General features: G+C 45.0%; 1 protein-coding gene across 11 annotated transcripts in view; it reads left to right on the top strand.

Moving 5' to 3' along the window:
• The window catches only part of LOC121571764 (mitogen-activated protein kinase kinase kinase kinase 4), a 109,959-nt gene extending 85,145 nt beyond the window's left edge, over positions 1–24,814 (top strand). For 10 of the 11 annotated variants that reach the window (XM_041883427.2, XM_041883432.2, XM_041883428.2 and 7 more), the window contains 9 exons: positions 786–900; positions 1,134–1,301; positions 1,405–1,548; positions 7,028–7,162; positions 7,632–7,732; positions 7,906–8,055; positions 10,011–10,170; positions 10,309–10,448; positions 21,937–24,814. In XM_041883427.2, the coding sequence (XP_041739361.1) occupies positions 786–900; positions 1,134–1,301; positions 1,405–1,548; positions 7,028–7,162; positions 7,632–7,732; positions 7,906–8,055; positions 10,011–10,170; positions 10,309–10,448; positions 21,937–22,020 (1,197 nt within the window). In that variant the 3' untranslated portion in view covers positions 22,021–24,814. Of the gene's footprint in view, positions 1–785; positions 901–1,133; positions 1,302–1,404; positions 1,549–7,027; positions 7,163–7,631; positions 7,733–7,905; positions 8,056–10,010; positions 10,171–10,308; positions 10,449–21,936 lie in introns of those variants that run through there. The other variant, XM_041883436.1, reaches the window with a different exon arrangement.
• The last annotated feature ends 485 nt before the right edge of the window (positions 24,815–25,299 follow it).

Below are 25,299 nucleotides of genomic sequence, written 5' to 3' on the forward strand. Positions count from 1 at the left end.
TGGTTGCATCTGGTAGTGCTCTCTCTCTGGCCACCTAGTGGGCCTCTTTATCACTTCCTTTTTCTGAGTGAGACAACTACTCTAGTTTCCTCCAAGCTCTGTAGGTAAGGTGGTGTGGTGATGGATAATTTTTGTTGCTCCCCCTAAAAAAATATATTATTTTGACCAAATTTCTGGTATTTGACATAATTTCTTATTATAGTTTTTGAGACTATATTAGGTTGCGCTGGCTTACATGTCCTTGGAGGCCCATTACGGGGTTTCCTATAGCCCTAAGATCTCTCTCTCTGATTATTATTTGTGGCTTTTAATCAGTCAGATCGTTAAAGACATCTTCCAGAAACCTTCTCAAGACTAGGCTACGACGTAACATATTTCAGGAATAAGGCAATTGTTTTACCATAAAAAGACATTCCTTGAAATATATTTTTGTTCCTCAGCTTTTGTTTTTACCTGAACATTCCATCTATTTGACTTCTACCCACCACCATAGAGACCTCTTGTTTTTTCCTTTTTCACTTTACTTCATTGTGTGATTTTGTGAGTTTTTCCCTATGCCTGATATCTGCATGCTCCTTACATCTGCCTCAGTTTATTGTGTCCATCTTTCAAAATGTCTGTTTGGTAGTCTTTGAACTTGTATTGAACTTATATATTGCATATTGCACACACTGCTGCCATTGTAGTCTTGGTCTATGAGTTGGGAGGTAAGTCAATGTCATAATGATAGAAATACATGTGATTCTATGTATCGTCATTGTTGTTCTATTCACCTGCTCCTCTAGAGTCATTCTGTCAGCAACACCATGCAGAAACACAAGTCCTCCTCCTCCTTCACTCCTTTTATCGATCCACGCCTCCTCCAGGTCTCTACATCCGGCGCCGCTCTCAACAACCTGGGTAAACCCGTTCTCCCAGCCCCCTTATTGGACGACAAGTTCCCTTCAGTAGTATCTGAGTGGTTCCCTCCAGTGTCAATCAACCTGGTGTTAGATTCTGAGGCAACACCAGAGAACACCTGTTTATTCTCTACAAAAGTTATATAAATGTATACTAAATATAACTGAATATATATGACAGTAATACATAATCTGCTTGTATTTCCAACTGAATCCCTTCCTTGTCCTCTGCAGCTTTTGGGAACGACGCCAGGCTGGCGGAGGCACTGAGGGCGGACCCGTCACGTAAAGGCTCCGTGGTCAACGTGAACCCTGTCAACACACGGCCGCAGAGCGACACCCCAGAGATCCGCAAGTACAAGAAGAGGTTCAACTCTGAGATCCTGTGTGCTGCGCTCTGGGGTGAGTGGTCACAATTATCTCTGCTATGTAGTTATCACAGTCATATCAGTCTTCGCCAGCAGGTGGTAGCAAACTAAATGTGAAAGTGTGTGTTTTTGTGTAGGAGTGAACCTGCTGGTGGGGACAGAGAGTGGTCTGATGCTGCTGGATCGTAGCGGTCAGGGGAAGGTGTACCCCCTCATCAGTCGACGCCGCTTCCAACAGATGGACGTCCTGGAGGGCCTAAACGTCCTGGTTACTATATCAGGTAGGTACACGCTATACATTTAGTTACTACACACACACACACACACACACACACACTATACATGCACACACACACACACTATACATGCACAGTTACTACACATACATGGGAAAACACAGAAATGCACATGCACACACACACACACACAAACACACACACATTTTTAAGATGTCTATGGGATCTCTGATGAGACCGTTCGTGCAAAGCTATTTTAGTCTGATTCCAGACTTATTCAGACAGGCAGTGTCTGACTGTAGGTTCCTGCTTCTCTTTCCTGTGCTGTGGTCACATCATTCATTCATTGTACCAACCAATGCTGGCTCTTCTGGTGTCACTCAACAGACATTCAGCCAGAGGAAATCGAGTAAATGGCCAGTGAGCGTGTAGGACATAATATATTTGTATTGCATGTCCACTGACACACACGCAAAGGTTTCCATGGTGGAAGCACGGAAACACACACAGATACGGCAGGTAGCTTAGTGGTTAAGAGCGTAGTGCCAGTAACCGAAAGGTTGCTGGTTCTAATCCCTGAGCCGACTAGGTGAAAAATCTGTCGATGTGCCCTTGAGCAAGGCACTTAACCCTAATTGCTCCTGTAAGTCACTCTGGATAAGAGCGTCTGCTAAATGACTAAAAATAAAAATAGATAGTCAGATTTATCATTTTGATGTAATTTTGCAATGAATGAAAGAAAGGGTCCATGCTCTAAAGAGACGTTGAGACAATTTGATGTTGCTTCTTCAGTTTTTAGCTTAGATGGAAATGCAAATGTTTTATCCTTCAAGTCATTGTACTGTATCATTCTCAGTAGATTAATATAAAAGTTGTGTGTGTTCCGACTTGTTGGTCAGGTTACAGAAAATGTTGTCTTTCAATTTGAAGACCTACATTCACAAACACAATATTCCGTTATGTTGCAACATGTTGTCAAATATTAAGTACAGGTTCTACAACAATACAGACCCTGTCATTGACTCAGCATATCCTCTGTACTAGTATTGATAATGATTTCAAATATTTTCATCACAATTGAAATAAATAAATAAATACATAGTAAAAACTCCAATAATACCTCTATTCATTGAAATAGGTGTGTACAGTAAGACGGCTTCCTCCACCCATTACATAGGAGTAGGGTGAAGTTGCCCCTACACGCTGATCTTAGGTCAGTTTGGCATTTTCCCCACTAATGGTTAAGTTTAGAATTGGGGGAGGGGAAACTGATCCTAGATCTGTACCTAGGGGAAACGTCACCCCCTGTGCCATTACATATTGATTATACAGTACCAGTCAAAAGTTTGGACACACCTACTCATTCAAGGAATTTTCTTAATTTTTACTATTTTGTACATTGTAGAATAATAGTGAAGACATCAAAACTATGAAATAACACATATGGAATCATGTAGAAACATTTTTTTTTTGAGATTTTTCAAATAGCCACCCTTTTGCCTTGATGACAGCTTTGCAAGCTCTTTGCATTCTCTCAACCTGCTTCACCTGGAATGGTTTTTCAACAGTCTTGAAGGAGTTCCCACATATGCTGAGCACTTGTTGGCTGCTTTTCCTTCACTCTGCCGTCCGACTCATCCCAAACCACCTCAATTGGGTTGTGTCACACCCTGGCTCTGGGACTCTATTTGTTGAGCCAGGGTGTGTTTATTCTATGTGTTATATTTCTATGTTGGGGGTTCTAGTTTGTCATTTTCTATGTTGGCCTGAGTGACTCCCAATCAGAGGCAACGAGTGTCAGCTGTTTGCTGGTTGTCTCTGATTGGGAGCCATATTTAAACTGTCGGTTTTCCTTTGTGTTTTGTGGGTTCTTGTTTCGAGTTGGTTGTGTTTTACCGTGTACTGTCACGTTTCTGTCTTTTGTTGTTTTTGATCACGTTTCGCTTAATAAATGAGTATGTTTGCCTGCAACGCTGCGCCTTGGTCTACTCCTTACCCTGACGATCGTGACAGAAGAACCCACCTTAAAAGGACCAAGCAGCGTGTCCAGGAGCAGGCAGACTGGACATGGGAGGAAGCGCCAGGTAAAGAGATGGAGAGGTTGGCGATGGCCCAGGTGGGCAAATCGTGGTCCTGGGAGGACATGCTCGGGGGCAAGGGACCTTGGGGTAGGATTAAGGCCCTGGCGAGAGAGGAGCAGCGGCGTCAGCAGTGTCATCGTCGGAAGGACGAGAGGCAACCCCCAAAATTTTTTAGGGGGGGGCACACGGCATGGGCGGCTGGGCAGCAGGAGGCTGCCACAGGGCGATTTGGAGAGGAGGCCACCGGGTTTGGGGGGCCAGAAGGCAAGTTGGCGGAGCCTGGATGGAGAGCGGAACCAACTTCCCGTGCTCAGGCATGGCAGCATGGGACGGGGCAGGTTCCGCGGTATGTGGAGCGGCGTACTGTGCCACGAGTGGTCCGGCATAGTCCTGTACGTCCTGTGCGAGCACCCCGCACGTGTCGTGCGAAGGTGGGTATGCAGCCAGGACGGAGTGTGCCGGCTCAACGCTCGTGGTCTCCAATGCCTCTCCGCGGTCCCGGATATCCTGCTCCAGTGTCACGTGCTGTTATGCCAGTACGGGTACACAGCCCTGTACGTCCTGTGCGGATGCCACACACAGAGTGTGTGAGGGTAGGCATTCAGCCAGGACGGGTGGTGGCCGCTCTTCACTCCAGGTCTCCTATCCGTCTCCACAGCCCGGTTCGGCCTGTCCCTGCTCCACGCACCAAGCCTACGGTGTGCGTCGCCAGCCCAGCCCGGCCTGTCCCTGCTCCACGCACCAAGCCTACGGGGTGCGTCGCCAGCCCAGCCCGGCCTGTTCCTGCCACTCGCACCAAGCCTACGGTGTGCGTCGCCAGCCCGGCCCGGCCTGTTCCTGCCACTCGCACCAAACCTACGGTGCGCGTCGCCAGCCCGGCCCGGCCTGTTCCTGCCACTCGCACCAAGCCAGGGGTGCGAGTCGCCAGCCCGGCCCGGCCTGTTCCTGCCACTCGCACCAAGCCAGGTGTGCGAGTCGCCAGCCCGGCCCGGCCTGTTCCTGCCACTCGCACCAAGCCAGGGGTGCGAGTCGGCCAGCCTGGTCCAGCCTGTTCCTGCCACTCGCACTCAAGCCAGGGGGTGCGAGTCGTCAGCCTGGTCCAGAACGTTCTGCTACTCGCACCAAGCCAGGGGTGCGAGTCGTCAGCCTGGTCCAGCCCGTTCCTGCTACTCGCACAAGCCAGGGAGCGAGTCGCCAGTCCGGTGAGGCCCGTTCGGCCCACGCACCAAGCCAGGGGTGCGAGTCGTCAGTCCGGTGAGGCCCGTTCCGGCCCACGCACCAAGCCAGGGGTGCGAGTCGTCAGTCCGGTGAGGCCTGTTCGGCTCCACGCACCAAGCCAGGGGTGCGAGTCGTCAGTCCGGTGAGGCCCGTTCCGGCCCACGCACCAAGCCAGGGGTGCGAGTCGCCAGTCCGGTGAGGCCCTGTCCGGCTCCACGCACAAAGCCAGGGGTGCGAGTCGTCAGCCCGGTCCGGCCAGTTGCTACTCCACGCACCAAGCCAGGGGTGCGCATCGTCAGCCCGGTCCGGTCCATTCCTGCTCCACGCACAAGCCAGGGGTGTGTATCGTCAGCCCGGTTGGCCAGGTGCTACTCCACGCACCAAGCCAGGGGTGCGCATCGTCAGCCCGGTCCGGTCCGTTCCTGCTACACGCACCAAGCCAGGGGTGCGTGTCGTCAGTCCGGCTCCGGCCAGCGGGGCTAGACCGGACCAGGGGCGCTATGGGGGGTTGATTGGAGGGTGGTGGGCAAGGCCAGAACCGCCGCCGAGGAGGTATGCCCACCCAGCCTTCCCCTGTTTAGCTCTTATTGAGGCGCGGTCGCAGTCCGCGCCTTTAGGGGGGGGTACTGTCACACCCTGGCTCTGGGACTCTATTTGTTGAGCCAGGGTGTGTTTATTCTATGTGTTATATTTCTATGTTGGGGGTTCTAGTTTGTCATTTTCTATGTTGGCCTGAGTGACTCCCAATCAGAGGCAACGAGTGTCAGCTGTTTGCTGGTTGTCTCTGATTGGGAGCCATATTTAAACTGTCGGTTTTCCTTTGTGTTTTGTGGGTTCTTGTTTCGAGTTGGTTGTGTTTTACCGTGTACTGTCACGTTTCCGTCTTTTGTTGTTTTTGATCACGTTTCGCTTAATAAATGAGTATGTTTGCCTGCAACGCTGCGCCTTGGTCTACTCCTTACCCTGACGATCGTGACAGGTTGAGGTCGGGGGATTGTGAAGGCCAGGTCATCTGATGCAGCACTCCATCACTCTCCTTCTTGGTAAAATATCCCTTACACAGCCTGGATGTGTGTTGGGTTATTGTCCTGTTGAAAAACAAATTATAGTCCCACTAAGCCCAAACCAGATGGGATGGCATATCACTGCAGAATGCTGTGGTAGCCATGCTGGTTAAGTGTGCCTTGAATTCTAAATAGATCACAGACAGTGTCACCAGCAAAGCACCCCCACACCATAACACCTCCTCCATGCTTTACGGTGGGAACTAATCATGCGGAGATCAGCCGTTCACCCACACTGCGACTCACAAAGACACGGCGTCTTGAACCAAAAATCTCAAATGTGGACTCCAGACAAAAGGACACATTTCCACCGGTCTAATGTCCATTGCTCGTGTTTCTTTGCCCAAGCAGGTCTCTTCTTCTTATTGGTGTCCTTTTAGTAGTGGTTTCCTTGCAGCAATTCGACCATGAAGGCCTGATTCCCACAGTCCCCTCTGAACAGTTGATGTTGAGATGTCTGTTACTTGAACTCTGTGAAGCATTTATTTGGGCTGCAATTTCTGAGGCTGGTAACTCTAATGAATGTATCCTCTGCAGCAGAGGTAACTCTGGGTCTTCCATTCCTGTGGCGGTCCTCATGAGAGCCAGTTTCATCATAGCGCTTGATGGTTTTTGCGACTGCAAAATTGTACGTATTGACTGACCTTCATGTCTTAAAGTAATGGACTGTCGTTTCTCTTTGCTTCTTCGAGCTGTTCTTGCCATAATATGGACTTGGTCTTTTACCAAATAGGGCTATCTTCTGTATATCCCCCCTACCTTGGCACAACACAACTGATTGGCTCAAACGCATTAACTTTTAAGAAGTCACACCTGTTAATTGAAACGCATTCCAGGTGACTACCTCATGAAGCTGGTTGAGAGAATGCCAAGAGTGTGCAAAGCTGTCATCAAGGCAAAGGGTGGATATTTGAAGAATCTCAAATATAAAATATATTTTGATTTGTTTATCACTTTTTTGTTTACTACATGATTCTATATGTGTTATTTCATAGTTTTGATGTATTCACTATTATTCTACAATGTAATTTTTTTTTTAAATAAAGTAAAACCCTTGAATGAGTAGGTGTGTCCAAACTTTTGACTGGTAGTGTATATCGTAGGTGCATTGTAGGTACCCTGACCCTTGACCTCTCCCGCTTGTCTGACTGTCCCGTGCAGGCAAGAAGAACAAGCTGCGTGTGTACTATCTGTCCTGGCTGAGGAACAAGATCCTGCACAATGACCCTGAGGTGGAGAAGAAGCAGGGCTGGGTCACTGTGGGAGACCTGGAGGGCGCTGTTCACTACAAAGTTGGTATGTCCCATCTCCAGCATGCATTTGGCCAGTGGGGTTGAAAGGATGGGAAGGTATTTTTTGGGGAGAAAATTGAGGACAGTTTTAGCATAGAAATTGATGTTATGGTAAAATGTGTCTGCACAAACATGTTTAGGATCCATTGTTTTATAAGTCAGCACTTCATGTCATGATTGAAACATGTTGGAAGAGTTTGGTCATGAAATCTACAGCAACGTACAAAATACCCTCTGTCTACCCAGCGAACGCCATGTCCCAATTCTGCACTGTCACATCTCTGAGTAGGATAATAAGACTGTAATATGTCAGCTAATAGCATTTTGGTAGAATTTGTATCTGGGGGCAGAGAACTTAAAAACAATAAGGCTACTGTGTCATTAAACATCTTGAGGATGCTCTGAATTGACCTTGTTAGTTGGTGCCTCCTGATGGCAACATCCTCATGTGTCCCAACTGGTTTATTCCCCAGTGAAATACGAGAGGATCAAGTTTTTGGTTCTGGCCCTGAAGAACTCGGTGGAGGTCTATGCATGGGCACCCAAGCCGTACCATAAGTTCATGGCTTTCAAGGTGAAACCTTAGATGCCCCTGCTTATGCATGATAGCTATTCACTTCCATCTGTTCAATCAGTTATGCAGCTATTGTGAATTGTCATGACAATGATAAAATGACTCCCAGACACACATGCACACATTACTGTACTGTATGTGAATAACCTTTGTCCCCTGGTTGACCCCTGCAGTCGTTTGGTGACCTGGTGCACAAGCCCCTGCTGGTTGACCTGACGGTGGAGGAGGGTCAGAGGTTAAAGGTAATCTATGGCTCCAGTAACGGATTCCATGCCGTGGACGTGGACTCAGGGGCCGTCTACGACATCTACCTGCCCACCCATGTAAGAAACACACTCATGTCTCTGGAACCTCTCATCCCCTTCTTCCCCCTCTTTCTTCAAACATACATTGCCTTGCAAAAGTATTCATCCCCCTTGGCATTTCCCTATTTTGTTGCATTACGACCTGTAATTTAAATTTATTTTTATTTGGATTTCATGTAATGGACATACACAAAATAGTCCAAATTGGTGAAATGAAATGAAAAAAATAACTTGTTTCAAAAAATTCTAAAAAATTAATAACGGAAAAGTGATGCGTGCATACAGTGAAGGAAAAAAGTATTTGATCCCCTGCTGATGTTGTACGTTTGCCCACTGACAAAGACATGATCAGTCTATAATTTTAATGGTAGGTTTATTTGAACAGTGAGAGACAGAATAACAACTAAAAAATCCAGAAAAAACGCATGTCGAAAAGTCCACCTGTGTGCAATCTAAGTGTCACATGATCTGTCACATGATCTCAGAATATATACACCTGTTCTGAAAGGCCCCAGAGTCTGCAACACCATCTGCGGCACCATCAAGCAAGCGGCACCATGAAGACCAAGTAGCTCTCCAAACAGGTCAGGGACAAAGTTGTGGAGAAGTACAGATCAGGGTTGGGTTATAAAAAAATATCAGAAACTTTGAACATCCCACGGAGCAACATTTAAATCCATGATAAAAAAATTGAAAGAATATGGCACCACAACAAACCAGCCAAGAGAGGGCCGCCCACATAAACTCACGGACCAGGCAAGGAGGGCATTAATCAGAGAGGCAACAAAGAGACCAAAGATAACCCTGAAGGAGCTGCAAAGCTCCACAGCGGAGATTGGAGTATCTGTCCATAGGACCACTTTAAGCCGTACACTCCACAGAGCTGGGCTTTATGTAAGAGTGGCCAGAAAAAAGCCATTGCTTAAAGAAAAAAATAAGCAAACACGTTTGGTGTTCACCAAAAGGCATGTGGGAGACTCTCCAAATATATGGAAGAAGGTACTGTGGTCAGATGACACTAGAATTTAGCTTTTTGGCCATCAAGGAAAACGCTATGTCTGGCGCAAACCAAACACCTCTCAACACCCCGAGAACACCATCCCCACAGTGAAGCATGGTGGTGGCAGCATCATGCTGTGGGGATGTTTTTCATGGGCAGGGACTGGGAAACTGGTCAGAATTGACGGAATGATGGATGGCGCTAAATACAAGGAAATTCTTGAGGGAAACCTGTTTCAGTCTTCCAGAGACTGGGACGGAGGTTCACCTTCCAGCAGGACAATGACCCTAAGCATACTGCTAAAGCAACACTTGAGTGGTTTTAGGGGAACATGTTCAATGTCTTGGAATGGCCTAGTCAAAGCCCAGACCTCAATCCAATTGAGAATCTGTGGTATGACTTAAAGATTGCAGTACACCAGCGGAACCCATCCAACTTGAAGGAGCTGGAGCAGTTTTGCCTTGAAGAATGGGCAAAAATCCAAGTGGCTAGATGTGCCAAGCTTATAGAGACATACCCCAAGACACTTTGGGGGTGGGACCGGGGTGGGCAATGCACGCTCAAGTTTTCTGTTTTTCACAAGAAAAAATATTTTGTAGCTTCAAAGTGATAGGCATGTTGTGTAAATCAAATGATACAAACCCCCCAAAAAATCAATTTAAATTCCAGGTTGTAAGGCAACAAAATAGGAAAGATGCCAAGGGGGGTGAATACTTTCACAAGCCACTGTAACTTCATTATTGAATGAATAATTTCTCTCTCTTTCTCTCTCTCTCTCCCCCTCTTTCTCTCTCTCTCTCCCCCTCTTTCTCTCTCTCTCTCCCCCTCTTTCTCTCTCTCTCTTCCTCTCTCTCTTCCCCTCTTTCTCTCTCTCTCTCCCTCCCCCTCTCTCTCTTTCTTTCGCTCTCCCACTCTCTCTCACTCTCCCCCTCTTTCTCTCTCTCCCCCTCTCGCTCTCCCTCTCCCTCTGTAGATCCAGACCAGTATCCAGTCCCATGCCATCATCATCCTGCCCAACACAGATGGCATTGAGCTGCTGGTGTGTTACGAGGACGAGGGTGTCTATGTCAACACTTATGGACGCATCACCAAGGACGTGGTGCTGCAGTGGGGCGAGATGCCCACCTCCGTGGGTAAGTGGACACAGACACACATGTACGCATACACACTCACACACAATAGGTCCTTAAGTGAAGTGTTTAAGCATGTTAACTCGGTTGCCATCCCACCGACTCACACCCCTATCCCCCTCTTTGTCTTTCTCTCTGTAGCCTATATCCGTTCTAACCAGATCATGGGCTGGGGGGAGAAAGCCATAGAGATCAGATCTGTGGAGACTGGACATCTGGACGGAGTCTTCATGCACAAGAGAGCCCAGAGACTCAAGTTCCTGTGTGAGAGGAATGACAAGGTGAGACCCCTGGACACGTACATACACACTTGGAGGTACTCTCCCCAGGTCTGTTTACACAAATAACTCTGTCCAAATAAAATAAAATCAATTTAAATAGTCCAGGTGGCCATTTGATTAATTGTTCAGCAGTCTTATGGCTTGGGGGTAGAAGCTGTTAAGGAGCCTTTTGGACCTAGACTTGGTGCTCCGGTACCGCTTGCCGTGCAGTAGCAGAGAGAACAGTCTATGACTTGGGTGACTGGAGTCTTTGTCTCCACCTAGTATATAGGTCCTGGATGGCAGGAAGCTTGGCCCCAGTGATGTACTGGGCCATACGCACTACCCTCTGTAGCGCCTTGCGGTCGGAGGTCGAGCAGTTGCCATACCAGGCGGTGATGCAACCGGTCAGGATGCTCTCGATGGTGCAGCTGTATAACTTTTTGAGTATCTGGGGACCCATGGCAAATTGTTTCAGTCTCCTGATGGGGAAAAGGTGTTGTCGTGCCCTCTTCACGACTGTCTTGGTGTGTTTGGACCATGATAGTTGGTCCCTCTCAGACCTCTCCCACCTTCTAGTGTGTCACAAAGCGCTGACTCATCCTGTGTCCCAGGCAACCCTGCAGTGACTCAGGACCCCATTTATTGAGTCTATCGATCTGCCTAGCACTGTTTTCCCATTCTATTAAAATACAGGGTATTTTTAGACAGGCAGCAGTTAGTCTGAAGTGGCCATCAATGCTAGTTTCTGAGACTTCACGCTCCCTCGTTGACTAGTGGAGTAGGCAGATTAACACACTGAGGGAGGCTATACACCTACTATATCCCTGGCTTCCTTAAGAATAGCAAAATAAGATTTCATGTTCACAAACCTTTTTGCCGCTGTTAGATCTTTGTTATACACACCAACTAAGAGCTGAACTAGCTAGAATGTTAGAGGAGTGGGACCGACCATAAAGCAGAAGCAGCTGATGTCTGGTGGAGAGAGCTAGTCTGACCGCAGTTTCCCCATTTCATATGGTTTACTGCAGGGATCATTAAATAGATTAAGCCGACGGGCCAATTTTTTTCTTGAGCGGATGGTTAGGGGACCGGAACATAATGACAAATAAGATATCATATTTGACTAAAACATAATCATTTCAAACCTTGCTTACATTTGTATATGATCACATACTGTATATCTCTCTATTATACGTGGGAATACTTTAGAACCAATTTCCAAAAAAATAAAATCACGGAGCTGATTTGCTGGTATTCTTTTTCTTATGTCCAACAATTTTTTTTAAATGTGTTACAAAAATACATATTTTTTTTGCTCAGAAAACTTGGGGGCCAAATAAAATCACCTGCCGGCCAAAGTACAGTTGAAAAAACTCCAAGGCGCTCATTGGTTTGTTGAAAAGTCCCAAAATCATTTTAAGTATCTATATCTGGGAATATCGTTTTTCTGGGAATCTGGGAAAGTATTCAGACCCTTTCACTTTTTCCACATTTTGTTACGTTACAGCCTTATTCTGAAATGTATTACACTTATTTTTTCCCTCATCAATCTACACACAATACCCCATAATGACAAAGCAAAAACAGGGGAGAAGGGCCTTGGTCAGGGAGGTGACCAAGAACCCGATGGTCACTCTGACAGAGCTCTAAAGTTCCTCTGTGGAGATGGGAGAACCTTCCAGAAGGACAACCATCTCTGCAGCACTCCACCAATCAGGCTTTTATGGTAGTGGCCAGACGGAGGCCACTCCTCAGTAAAAGGCACATGAAAGCCCGCTTGGAGTTTTCCAAAAGGCACCTAAAGGACTCTCAGACCGTGAGAAACTAGATGCTCTGGTCTAAAGAAGATTGAACTATCTGGCCTGAATGCCAAGCGTCACGTCTGGAGGAAACCTGGCCAATACCATCTCTACGGTGAAGCATGGTGGTGGCAGCATCATGCTGTGGGGATGTTTTCCAGCAGCAGTGGGGGGTGGGGGGGAGAGGAGAGAGAGGGAGGGAGAGGGAGAGATAGAATACTTAAATTCACACAGGACACCAGATAAGACAGGAGAATTACACCAGATATAACAGACGGACCCTAGCCCCCCGGCACATAGACTATTGCAGCATAGATACGGGAGGCTGAGACTGGGGGGTCGGGGGATAGGGCCAACCAGGTCCTATCCCCCGACCCCACCCACCTTGCCAAAGCACAGCTCCCACACCACTAGTGGGATATCAACTGACCACCAACTTACTACCCGAGACAAGGCTGAGTATAGCCCATGAAGATCTCCGCCACCGCACGAGCCAGAGGGGGCACAAAACCGGACAGGAAGATCACGTCAATGACTCAGCCCACTCAAGTGACGCACCCCACTAGTAAGCCAGTGACTCAGCCTCCGTAATAGGGTCAGAGGCAAAGAATCCCAGTGCAGAGAGGGAAGCCGGCCAGGCAGAGACAGCAAGAGCGTTTCGTCGCTCCAGTGCATTGCCGTTCACCTTCGCACCCCTGGGCCAGACTACACTCAATCATAGGACCTACTGAAGAGATGAGTCTTCAGTAAAGACTTAAAGGTCGAGACCGACTCTGTCTCTCTCACATGGATAGGCAGACCATTCCATGAAAATTGAGCTCTATAGGAGAAAGCCCTGCCTCCAGCTGTTTGCTTAAAAATTCTGGGACAATAAGGAGGCCTGCGTCTTGTAACCGTAGCGTACGTATAGGTATGTACAGCAGGACCAAATCGGAGAGATGGGTAGGAGCAAGCCCATGTAATGCTTTGTAGGTTAGCAGTAAAACCTTGAAATCAGCCCTAGCCTTAACAGGAAGCCAGTGTAGAGAGGCTAGCACTGGAGTAATATGATCACATTTTTGGGTTCTAGTCAAGATTCTAGCAGCCGTGTTTAGCACTAACTGAAGTTTATTTAGTGCTTTATCCGGGTAGCCGGAGAGTAGAGCATTGCAGTAGTCTAATATAGAAGTGACAAAAGCATGGATTAGCTTTTCTGCATAATTCTTATTTTTGCAATGTTACGAAGATGGAAAAAAGCTGTCCTTGAAATATAAAGTTGAAATTGTGTTTCCGAATGACATCACCAAGAGGTAGAATATATAGCGAAAACAGTGGTCATAAAACGGAACCTTGAGGAACACCGAAACGTACAATTGATTTGTCAGAGGACAAACCATCCACAGAGACAAACTAATATCTTTCCGATGGATAAGATCTAAACCAGTCAAGAACTTGTCCGTGTAGACCAATTTGGGTTTCCAATCTCTCCAAACTAATGTGGTGATTGATGGTGTCAAAAGCAGCACTAAGGCCTAGGAGCACGAGGACAGATGCAGAGCCTTGGTCTGACTTCATGAAAAGGTAATTTACCACCTTCACGAGTGCAGTCTCAGTGCTATGATGGGGTCTAAAACCAGACTGCAGTGTTTCGTATACATTATTTGTCCTCAGGAAGGCAGTGAGTTGCTGCGCAACAGCTTTTTCTAAAATTTTTGAGAGGAATGGGAGATTCGATATAGGCAGATATTTAGTTTTTTACATTTTCCCTGTCAAGGTTTGGCTTTTTCAAGAGAGGCTTTATTACTGCCACTTTTAGTGAGTTTGGTACACATCCGAAGGATAGGGAGCCATTTATTATGTTCAACATAGGAGGACCAAGCACAGGAAGTAGCTCTTTCAGTAGTTTAGTTGGAATAGGGTCCAGTATGCAGCTTGAAGGTTTAGAGGCCATGACTATTTTCATGAATGTGTCAAGAGATACAGGATCAAAAAAACTTGAGTGTCTCCATTGATCCAAGGTCCTGGCAGTTCAGGACAACTGAGCTTTGGAGAAATACGCAGATTCAAAGTGGAGACCGTAATTAGCTTTCTAATGATCATGATCTTTTCGACAAAGAAGTTCATGAATTCATCACTGCTGAAAGCCATCCTCTCTTGAGGAATGCAGGTTTTTAGTTAGCTTTGCAACAGTATCAAAAATAAATGTTGGATTGTTCTTATTCTCCTCAATTAGGTTGGAAAAATAGGATGATTGAACAACAGTGAGGGCTCTTCGATATTTCACGGTACTGTCTTTCCAAGCTAGTCGGATGACTTCCTGTTTGGTGGAGCACCATTTCTGTTCCAATTTTCTGGAAGCTTGCTTCAGGGCTCGGGTATTTTCTGTATACCAGGGAGCTAATTTCTTGTGACAAATGTTTTTTTGTTTTTAGGGGTGTGACTGCATATAGGGTATTACTAGGGGTGTAACGATCCATCTACTACATCGATGTATCGATTTATATTCATATGATCCAACTACATCGATCTGTGCTCGGCGAGTTGGCCTTTTGGACAACATATATCGATCTAACATCGTTTTAAAATGTAATAAATCGATTGTATCGATACTAGGAAATAACCCATTGGATTTAAGCACGTCAGACTTTATATGCAGGGGTGCACATAACTGGTACGCAGATACGCAAGCGCGACAAAAATCAGGAATGCGTAATGCCACTTGTGTTATTACGCGCCTTTGCGTACTTGACCGATCTTCTCATCTAACCTTACACATGACATGTTGCTTGTCAACTACTGTCAGGGATGTCCAAAAAGCAACAGACATTAAGCAGCTTCTTTGGCGTTTCGCCACCTACAAAGAAACGCCAACTGGAGCCAGAGCCGAAGAAAATAATTTTTTCGGAAAAGTGGCTCCAAGATGTGCAGTGGCTTGAAGCTAACGATGAGCGCACTGAAATGTGGTGCAAGATTTGCCGCTCAAATCCACATCTAGCAGACAAAACAGGTGCATTGTATAAAGGCTCAAAGAATTTCAACCATCCTTTATTTGACAAACATGAAAAGAGAAAGGAGCACACGAATGTGGCGCAAGCCATTGCTAAAAGCTAGCCGAGAATAAATGTCCAGTCGCCCACTTGCCAGATGGCGAGACAAGCTGAATGAAGAACAGCGGCAAGCTCTGTTTAATATTTTTCTCTTTCCATAAAGCTAAACACGCACGTCCCATGTCTTCCTATTCTGAGGATGTTCCTTTACTGAATGCTTTTTGATGGATCTGAGGACATCACAAAAACTGAGCAGGAAATAGTTTACATTGTGTCTGTGTCCAGCAACGGAGAGTTTACTTCGGACTTTATTGGACTGATTGAATTGGGTGCTGACCGAACCGCACAGGCCATAACAGACGGACTTGTGAGACTTTTCCAGGACACAGGCTTGGATGACTGGACAACAAAGTTGGTCGCTGTGTGCACAGACGGGGCTGCTGTCAACGTAGGTATCTACAACGGCGTTGTGCCAAAACTCCGGCAACATGCTGCGGTTGGAGACTCCCTTGTGCACATTCTGTGCACCGCACACACACTGGAGAATTGCGCGAAATCAGCTGATCGCAACGTTCCTTACTGTGAGACATTTCATCGCTCTGTGGTCAAGCTGCTGCAGTTTTATTTACAAAAAGGTGGAGCAAAAAAAACTGCTGCACTGAATAAAGCTATGTGAAGAAAATTGGATCTCCTTTGTGGAACTGGGTAAGTTTCATAATACCAGATAGTCTGCATGGAGGCATGAAACACTGTTAAAAATATCAAGACTATTGCCAGCCATTAAAATGCAACTGGTTACCAGGTATTTATTTCAGTCACACTGGTTGAATTTTTGGCTAAAAGGTTACTGAATCGATTTCAAGTCACTGAATCGTTTCGGATCGTATCGTTCTAAATGAACCAATATCGTCCTTGAATCGTATCGACAACCACGAATCGTGATACAAATCGAATCGTTGTTAAAACGAATCGTTACACCCCTAGGTATTACGCAAGGTTAAATTTAGATCCTCAGTTAGGTGGTTAACCAATTTTTGTACTCTGACGTCCTTGGGTAGGTGGAGGGAGTCTGGAAGGGCATCTAGGAATCTTTGGTTTGTCTGAGAATTTATAGCACGGCTTTAGATGATCCTTGGTTGGGGTCTGATCAGATTATTTGTTGTGATTGCAAACATAATAAGATGGTGGTCCGATAGTCCAGGATTATGAGGAAAAACATTTAGATCCACAATATTTATTCCACGGGACAAAACTAGATCCAGGGTATGACTATGGCAATGAGTAGGTCCGGAGACATGTTGGACAAAACCCACTGAGTCGATTATGGCCTTTTGGAGTGGGTCTGTGGACTTTTCCATGTTAAGTCACCAAACATTAGAATATTATCTGCCATGACTACAAGGTCCGATAGGAATTCAGGGAACTCTGTGAGGAACGCTGTATATGGCCCAGGAGGCCTGTAAACAGTAGCTATAAAAAGTGATTGAGTAGGTTTCATAGATTTCATGACTAGAAGCTCAAAAGACGAAACCGCAGTAATAATTTATTGGGGGGGGGGGGTAAATTGAAATTTGCTGTCGTAAATGTTAGCAACACCCCTGCCTTTGCGGGATGCGCGGGGGTTATGGTCACTAGTGTAACCAGGAGGAGAGGCCTCATTTAACACAGTAAATTCATCAAGCTTGAGCCATGTTTCAGCCAGGCCAGTCACATCAAGATTATGATCAGTGATTAGTTCATTGACTATGACTGCCTTGGAAGTGAGGGATCTAACATTAAGCAGCCCTATTCTGAAATGTGAGAGATCACAATCTCTTTCAATAATGACAGGAATGGAAGAGGTCTTTATTCCAGTGAGATTGCTAAGGCAAACACTGCCATGTTTAGTTTTGCCCAACTTAGATCGAGGCACAGACACCGTCTCAATGGGAATAGCTGAGCTGACTATACTGACTGTGCTAGTGGCAGACTCCACTAAGCTGGCAGGCTGGCTAACAGCCTGCTGCCTGGCCTGCACCCTATCTCATTGTGGAGCTAGAGGAGTTACAGCCTTGTCTATGTTGATAAGATGAGAGCACCCCTCCAGCTAGGATGGAGTCCGTCACTCCTCAACAGGCCCGGCTTGGTCCTGTTTGTGGGTGAGTCCCAGAAAGAGGGCCAATTATCTACAAATTCTATCTTTTGGAAAGGGCAGAAAACAGTTTTCAACCAGCGATTGAGTTGTGAGACTGCTGTAGAGCTCAAGCTAATTTACACGCTGAAGCTATGTTGTGCTTGGTGACCTCTGACTATTTCATCCTAACATCGTTGGTGCCGACGTGGATAACAATATCCCTATACTCTCTACGCTCGCCAGTTTTAGCCTTAGCCAGCACCCTCTTCAGATTAGCCTTTATGTCGGTAGCCCTTCCCCCTGGTAAACAGTGTATGATCGCAGGATGATTCTTTTTAAGTCTAATATTGCGCGTAATGGAGTCGCCAATGACTAGGGTTTTCAATTTGTCAGAGCTAATAGTGGGAGGCTTCGGAGGCTCAGACCCCGTAATGGGTGGAGGAGAGACCTGAGAAGGCTCGGCCTCTGACTCTGACTTGTTGCTTAATGGGGAGAACCGGTTGAAAGTTTCTGTCGGCTGAATGAGCGACACCGGTTGAGCATGCCGAGAGCATTTCTTTCCAGAACCCTTGAGAAAATTGTCCGGCTGCGGGGACCGTGTGGGGGGATGTATACTACTATCTGTACTTACTGGTGGCATAGACGCTGTTTCATCCTTTCCTACACTTAAATTGCCCTTGCCTAATGATTGCATCTGAAGCTGGGCTTGCAACACAGCTATCCTCACCATAAGGCAACAGTTCTCCTGTATATTATGAGTACAGTGACTGCAATTAGATGGCGTAGTGTTAATGTTACTACTTAGCTTTTTCGGCTGGTGGCGGTCCTTTAGTACCATGTCTAGATAAAGCGTCCGGGCTGAGAAAGTTGAATGGAAAAAGTAGAGCGAGGAAATGAACTAAGACGTTGGTAGATGTGTTAAATGCAGATTTTGATTAAACCGTTTTTTAAAGTAAAAACCGAAAAGTTTGGCAGGTAGCCAAGTAGCAACAAATAGCACAGTATAACTAAGATAACTAATAATGTAAGCATACTGTGTCCATAATAAGTATATAGGTTGTAGGTTGGGAGCTTTTGTGAAAGAGCACAGTTAGAAAGATATGGCATATAGAAGCAAACCAGATGGACATCATGAAAATAATCGGAGAGGTTGAGAGTAGAAGAAGTTCAGGAGAAAAAAAATATATATATATAATTATTTTTATGTCGATAAAATGTATATAGTAAGTATAAGCTGGAAGTAGAGGCCTAAGCATTGTTGTTCACTAGTTTACTCCAATTAGGGAAAGGGTGGTGGGGTTGGAAAGTAATAATGGAGAATATATTTTAAAAAAGGATGTGTATGTATGTATGTATGTATGTATGTATGTATGTATGTATGTATGTATGTATGTATGTATGTATGTATGTATGTATGTATGTATGTATGTATGTATATATATGTGTGTGTGTATATGTGTATGTATATATATATATATATATATATATATATATATATATATATATATATAAATAAATAAAAACATGGGGGAAGTGATGCAGACAATTACATTGATGGAAGTTACAATCTATCTGCAATATTAAGCTGATCTATCCCCTAAAAAAAAAAAAAAAAATTGCACAGCAGCACAGAGACAAGTCTGGAAGTTGTGATTTTGTGGCTGTGGTAACTAACCAAGGATGTTTATTTATTTTTATTTAACCATTTAACTAGGCAAGTCAGTTAAGAACAAATTCTTATTTACAATGACGGCCTACCAAAATGCAAAAGGCCTCCTGTGGGGACGGGGGATTAAAAATACAAATATAGGACAAAACACACATCACAACTGTGGTCCTCTGTAGCTCAGCTGGTAGAGCACGGCGCTTGTAACGCCAGGGTAGTGGGTTCGATCCCCGGGACCACCCATACATAAAAATGTATGCACACATGACTGTAAGTCGCTTTGGATAAAAGTGTCTGCTAAATGGCATATTATTATTATTTTATTATTACAACAAGAGAGACACCACTACATAAAGAGAGACCTAAGACAACAACATAGCATGGCAGCAACACATGACAACACAGCATTGTAGCAACACCACATGACAACAACATGGTAGCAGCACAAAACATGGTACAAACAATATTGGCCGCAGACAACAGCACAAGAAGGCAAGAATACATCACGCAAAGCAACCGCAACTGTCAGTAAGAGTGTCCATGATTGAGTCTTTGAATGAAGAGATGGAAATAAAACTGTCCAGTTTGAGTGTTTTTTGCAGCTCGTTCCAGTCGCTAGCTGCAGCAAACTGAAAAGAAGAGCGACCCAGGGATGTGTGTGCTTTGGGGACCTTTAACAGAATGTGACTGGCAGAACGGGTGTTGTATGTGGAGGATGAGGGCTGCAGTAGGTATCTCAGATAGGGGGAGAGAGGCCTTAGAGGGTTTTATAAATAAGCATCAACCAGTGGGTCTTGCGAAGGGTATACAGAGATGACCAGTTTACAGAGGAGTATAGAGTGCAGTGATGTGTCCTATAAGGAGCATTGGTGGCACATCTGATGGCCGAATGGTAAAGAACATCTAGCTGCTCGAGAGCACCCTTACCTGCCAATCTATAAATTACATCTCCGTAATCTAGCATGGGTAGGATGGTCATCTGAATCAGGGTTAGTTTGGCAACTGGGGTGAAAGAGGAGCGATTACGATAGAGGAAACCAAGTTTAGATTTAACCTTAGCCTGCAGCTTTGATATGTGCTGAGAGAAGGACAGTGTACCGTCTAGCCATACTCCCAAGTACTTGTATGAGGTGACTACCTCAAGCTCTAAACCCTCAGAGGTAGTAATCACACCGGTGGGGAGAGGGGCATTCTTCTTACCAAACCACATGACCTTTGTTTTGGAGATGTTCAGAACAAGGTTAAGGGCAGAAAAAGCTTGTTGGACACTACGAAAGCTTTGTTGTAGACCATTTAACACAAAATCTGGGGAGGGGCCAGCTGAGTATAAGACTGTATCATCTGCATATAAATGGATGAGAGAGCTTCCTACTGCCTGAGCTATGTTGTTGATGTAAATTGAGAAGCGCGTGGGGCCTAGGATCGAGCCTTGGGGTACTCCCTTGATGACAGGCAGTGGCTGAGACGGCAGATGTTCTGACTTTATACACTGCACTTTGAGAGAGGTAGTTAGCAAACCAGGCCAAAGACCCCTCAGAGACACCAATAATCCTTAGCCGGCCCACAAGAATGGAATGGTCTACCGTATCAAAAGCTTTGGCCAAGTGAATCAAAATAGCAGCACAACATTGCTTAAATCAAGGGCAATGGTGACATCATTTAGGACCTTTAAGGTTGCAGTGACACATCCATAACTTGAGCGGAAACCAGATTGCATACCAGAGAGAATACTATAGACATCAAGAAAGCCAGTCAGTTGATTATTGACAAGTTTTTCCAACACTTTTGATAAACAGGGCAAAATAGAAATTGGCCTATAACAGTTAGGATCAGCTTGATCTCCCCCTTTAAATAAAGTACGCACTGTGGCTGCCTTCCAAGCAATGGGAACCTTCTTCCAGAGAGGAGAGACAGGTTAAAAAGGTCAGAGGTAGGCTTGGCGATGATAGGGGCTGCAACCTTAAAGAAGAAATGATCTAAACCATCTGACCCAGATGGTTTTTTGGGGTCAAGTTTAAGGAGCTCCTATAGCACCTCAGACTCAGTGACTGCCTGCAGGGAGAAACTTTGTAGCGGGGCAGGGGAAAAAGAGGGAGGAGCATCTGGGCTAGTCGCATTAGAAGGGGTGGGAGATGAGGAAATGTTGGATGGGCAATGAGGCATGGTTCTGAGTCAAATAGGAATCCTGACTTTATGAAGTAGTGATTAAAGAGCTCAGCCATGTGCTCCTTGTCAGTAACAACCACATCATCAACATTAAGGGAAATGGGCAGCTGTGAGGAGGAGGGTTTATACTCCAGGTCTTTAACCATTTTCCAGAACTTCTTGGGGTTAGACCCACAGAGAGAGAACTGCTCCTTAAAGTAACTAACTTTGGCCTTCCAGATAGCCTGAGTGCACTTATTTCTAATTTGCCTGAACGAGAGCCAGTCAGCCAGTCAGCCTGAGTATGTGTGTGCTATTTGTAAGTCGCTCTGGATAAGAGCGTCTGCTAAATGACGTAAATGTAAATGCAGAGCCTTTCTCCAAATGGAATTCTTGAGGTGGAGTAACTCTTCCAGATCACGGACGAACCAGGGGCTGAACCTGTTTTTAATTCTCATTTTCTTTATGGGGTGTGTTTGTTAACAATACCACTGAAAATATAAAAAAAGAAGGTCCAAGCATCTTCGACAGAGGGGATCAAGCTGATTCTATACCAATTTACAGAGGCCAGGTCATGAAGGAAGGCTTGCTCATTCAAGTTTTTTAGCAAGCGTCTATGACAAATCAGGACAGGTTGTTTCACTGAGCAACCATTACGAACACAGGCTGTAAAACAGTGACTACTAAGGTCATTACTGATGTCACTGATTTGTTTCGTTATTGACTGAAATGTGTGTGTGTGTGTTCCCATCCGCAGGTCTTCTTTGCCTCGGTGCGATCCGGAGGAGCCAGCCAGGTGTACTTTATGACCCTGGGGCGCACCTCTCTGCTCAGCTGGTAGAGAGACCACGCCCCCTCTACACTGGAAACCAACCACGTTTTACCCAACGTTCAGCGATGCCAACGGACAAAAGCCAACCACCTCCGACATAGTTACGACCTTCGACCTGGAGCATCGTGCTATATTGAGGATACACAACATCCAGATGACGTCGCCCCAGCCATGATTACCAGATATGAGAATTGTAAAAAATGAAGTTAATTGATTTTAAAACAAAGAAAAAAATGTGAAAAAAGGGGGGGAACAGTTTGCCCCACTTTGGTGCTCAACCGATTGTGGACACACGTCTGTGCGGGGCCGTTGCCCTGACGGCGTGTGACCTGTGTGTGTGTGTCGTTCCTAGTTCCTGACTGTGCTATGGGCTTGAAGTCTACTACTAACTACTCTCTGCATCTTCTGCTCGTATTTCAGGAGCCCCCTTCTCCCCACCCCTTTTCTTAGCGAGGGAGGGGCAGGGGGTGGAGCGTACAGTGTTAATGCTACAGTAGTGTATGTCAATGTCTTTCTGTTTAGTCCAATGATTGCTGACTGCGGGGGGGGGGTTGAAGCTGTCAGTCAAGGAGGCGGGAATAAAGAAGCCTAGCAAGGGAGCCAATTGGTTCTAGGCTCAGTGCTGTCATGACGACAGTGTGTGGGAAGGGCCTATCCATTTTACCATAAATCTGGTATCTGAGAGGACTCAGCTGGAGTGTGTTGATAGTTAGGACAGCTACCGTATTTTAATGGGTGAGTTCAAGGAAAAGGACTTCAGAATAGTATTTTTTATTTTATTATGATTCCCTAAAAAAAGTGTAACTATGTGGAGTTCATATTTCTTTTACCTTGGTTTTAAAAATCACAATGCACATAGCCTCCAGTTTTCTTTAGCATTTATTCCAACCCACAACACATTAAAATGCTTTAGGAGTCAGAGAGTGGATGGGTTGGATAAAAAAATAGTATCTATGTATAATAAAAGTTAATTTAATATCATACATAGTTTCAATGGTCATGTTAGTGGAATCCTCAGTCCAACATGACGCTGTGATCCGGCTTGGACCATCAGAGTCCAGGAAGGAGGACATGGTCCTGATGTGAATAGACAGATATAATAAAAGAGAGTGGAGGAGAAGGTTCAGGTCATATACAGTATGTGTGTGTGGTTGTAAAGGGGCCAATAGGTGAGAGAGGAGGGGTGCCAATGTAAGTTCTTGTAGCAGAAAGGTTACACATGGTCAGCAAAACTCAATGGGCGCATAGTCAGTGGATGGAAAAAACATTGGTGTTTTATTGTTGTTTTTCATTTGTATCTTTTTATGAATGCAATGCACTAAGTGTCAAGAATGTAGAAAGAAATATACTGTTGTGGTTAAAGGCATGAGCATTTTAATTTAGTTCCTTATCACAAGTGATCAATTTTATGTTCAATTTCAAGTTGACACAAGTGAATACTAAACGATGAAGGCTCTAAGGAAAATGTCGATTTTGGGGGCAATTCCGAATCGTTTCTGAGACTAGGTTGTGACTGTCCTTTCACAAACTCAATGTTTTAAAGTGAATCGGAGCTGGAGCGTTAATAGCTCTAGGTTGAGACGTTGCTAGGCTACAGTAGTTTCCTGTGGGGCCAGTATGCTCACAGTAATTTAATCAACCTTATTCACTAACAGGGCTTAGACCTCAGTGTTTAACATTGCCAGGCTCAATAAAGACTTCTTGAGCTCTACTTCTTGTCCTTCTCGTGTGATGTGTCAGCTTGTCAATGGAAGGCAAATCAAAACAACAGTTGTTTCAAATCAGAGGAGAGCAAACTGGTCATCAGGATCCAGAGCATGGGTGACCTCTGATTCTACAGCTCTCTGAAGGTGTTCACCACAGAAACCCACTTTGGGCAGAATACTTTTTTTGTTCACTGTTAAAGGGTGTAGTCTATACTTCTGTACATCTGAAGACCATTCAATACCCCCCCCCCCCCACCCCCTCAGTGCTGACCCACTATGTCTTTCTGGTTATATCAAGGCCTTCATGAGTGGCATAAGTGAGTTTATTAAGATTATGGTTATTGATATTCTTATTAATGGAAAAACGGACAACAATTTCTTTGCAATCTGAAAAGCAGTCGCTTGCTGATTTTATATTTTAAACAGGTGCAAAGATGGCAACATTAGAAGTGTAAAAGAAATGACGAAACCACTATGTTGAAAATACATTTTTAAGATCTCACTTGAAGCATTACGTTTTAGACTTAGTTAAGAAGCTTAACAATAGTTGATGTACTCTGCAGTGGTTGAATATTATAACGCTCATGTTAGGTTGAGAAAATGGCAATGTTTACAGAGGCAATGTTTTGTTACACTAATGTGTATCATGATATTTGTTTTATAATTTGTTTTATTTTTAGCTTGTTTTATATTGAACATTATTTTCATCAATAATCCTAAATGATGCCATTTTACTTTAGTTTTTCTCAAATAAACAACTCAAAACACAATAAAGAATACACATGCAATGTTTGATTTTCCAGATGATCCCATAATGCCGTCCCAGCGTTGTGGGGACATTGTAGTGACATGCAGTCCCTTCCCTGCAGGCTTGGATGTCAGTCAGGCTTGGGTGTCAGTCAGGCTTGGGTGTCAGTCAGGCTTGGGTGTCAGTCAGGCTTGGGTGTCAGTCAGGCTTGGATGTCAGTCAGGCTTGGATGTTTTTCTCCAGTGTTTCTGCCATGCTACTCTAATTTATGTGCTCTCTGTGTATGCCAGGAAGTCTTGTATTTTCCTGAAGGTCTTTTCTCTTTGAATAAACTCTAAAGTAATTTAAAGATGTACTGTAGTCTTTTCTCTTGTCACCTCTCTGACTGACTGAATTCTTGAAGAAGAGTGTGTGAGAATATGTCATCATGCATTATCCAATAGCATGTCCCTGATTTCAAGAATTGATCAATACTGAAATCATGGTAAGAAATATTTTCTACAACATATACACTATATATACAGAAGTATGTGGACACCCCCTTCAAATTAGTGTATTAGGTTATTTCAGCCACACCCGTTTCTGACAGGTGTATAAAATTGAGCACACAGCCATGCAATCTCCATAGACAAACATTGGCAGTAGAATGGCCTTACTGAAGAGCTCAGTGACTTTAAACGTGGCACTGTCATAGGATGCCACCTTTCCAAAAAGTACGTTTGTCAAATTTCTGCCCTGCTAGAGCTGCCCCGGTCAACTGTAAGTGATGTTATTGTGAAGTGGAAACGTCTAGGAGCAACAACGGCTCAGCCGCGAAGTGGTAGGCAATACAAG

The sequence above is a fragment of the Coregonus clupeaformis genome, unplaced genomic scaffold (assembly GCF_020615455.1).
Source record: "Coregonus clupeaformis isolate EN_2021a unplaced genomic scaffold, ASM2061545v1 scaf0211, whole genome shotgun sequence".
Taxonomy (NCBI): domain Eukaryota; kingdom Metazoa; phylum Chordata; class Actinopteri; order Salmoniformes; family Salmonidae; genus Coregonus; species Coregonus clupeaformis.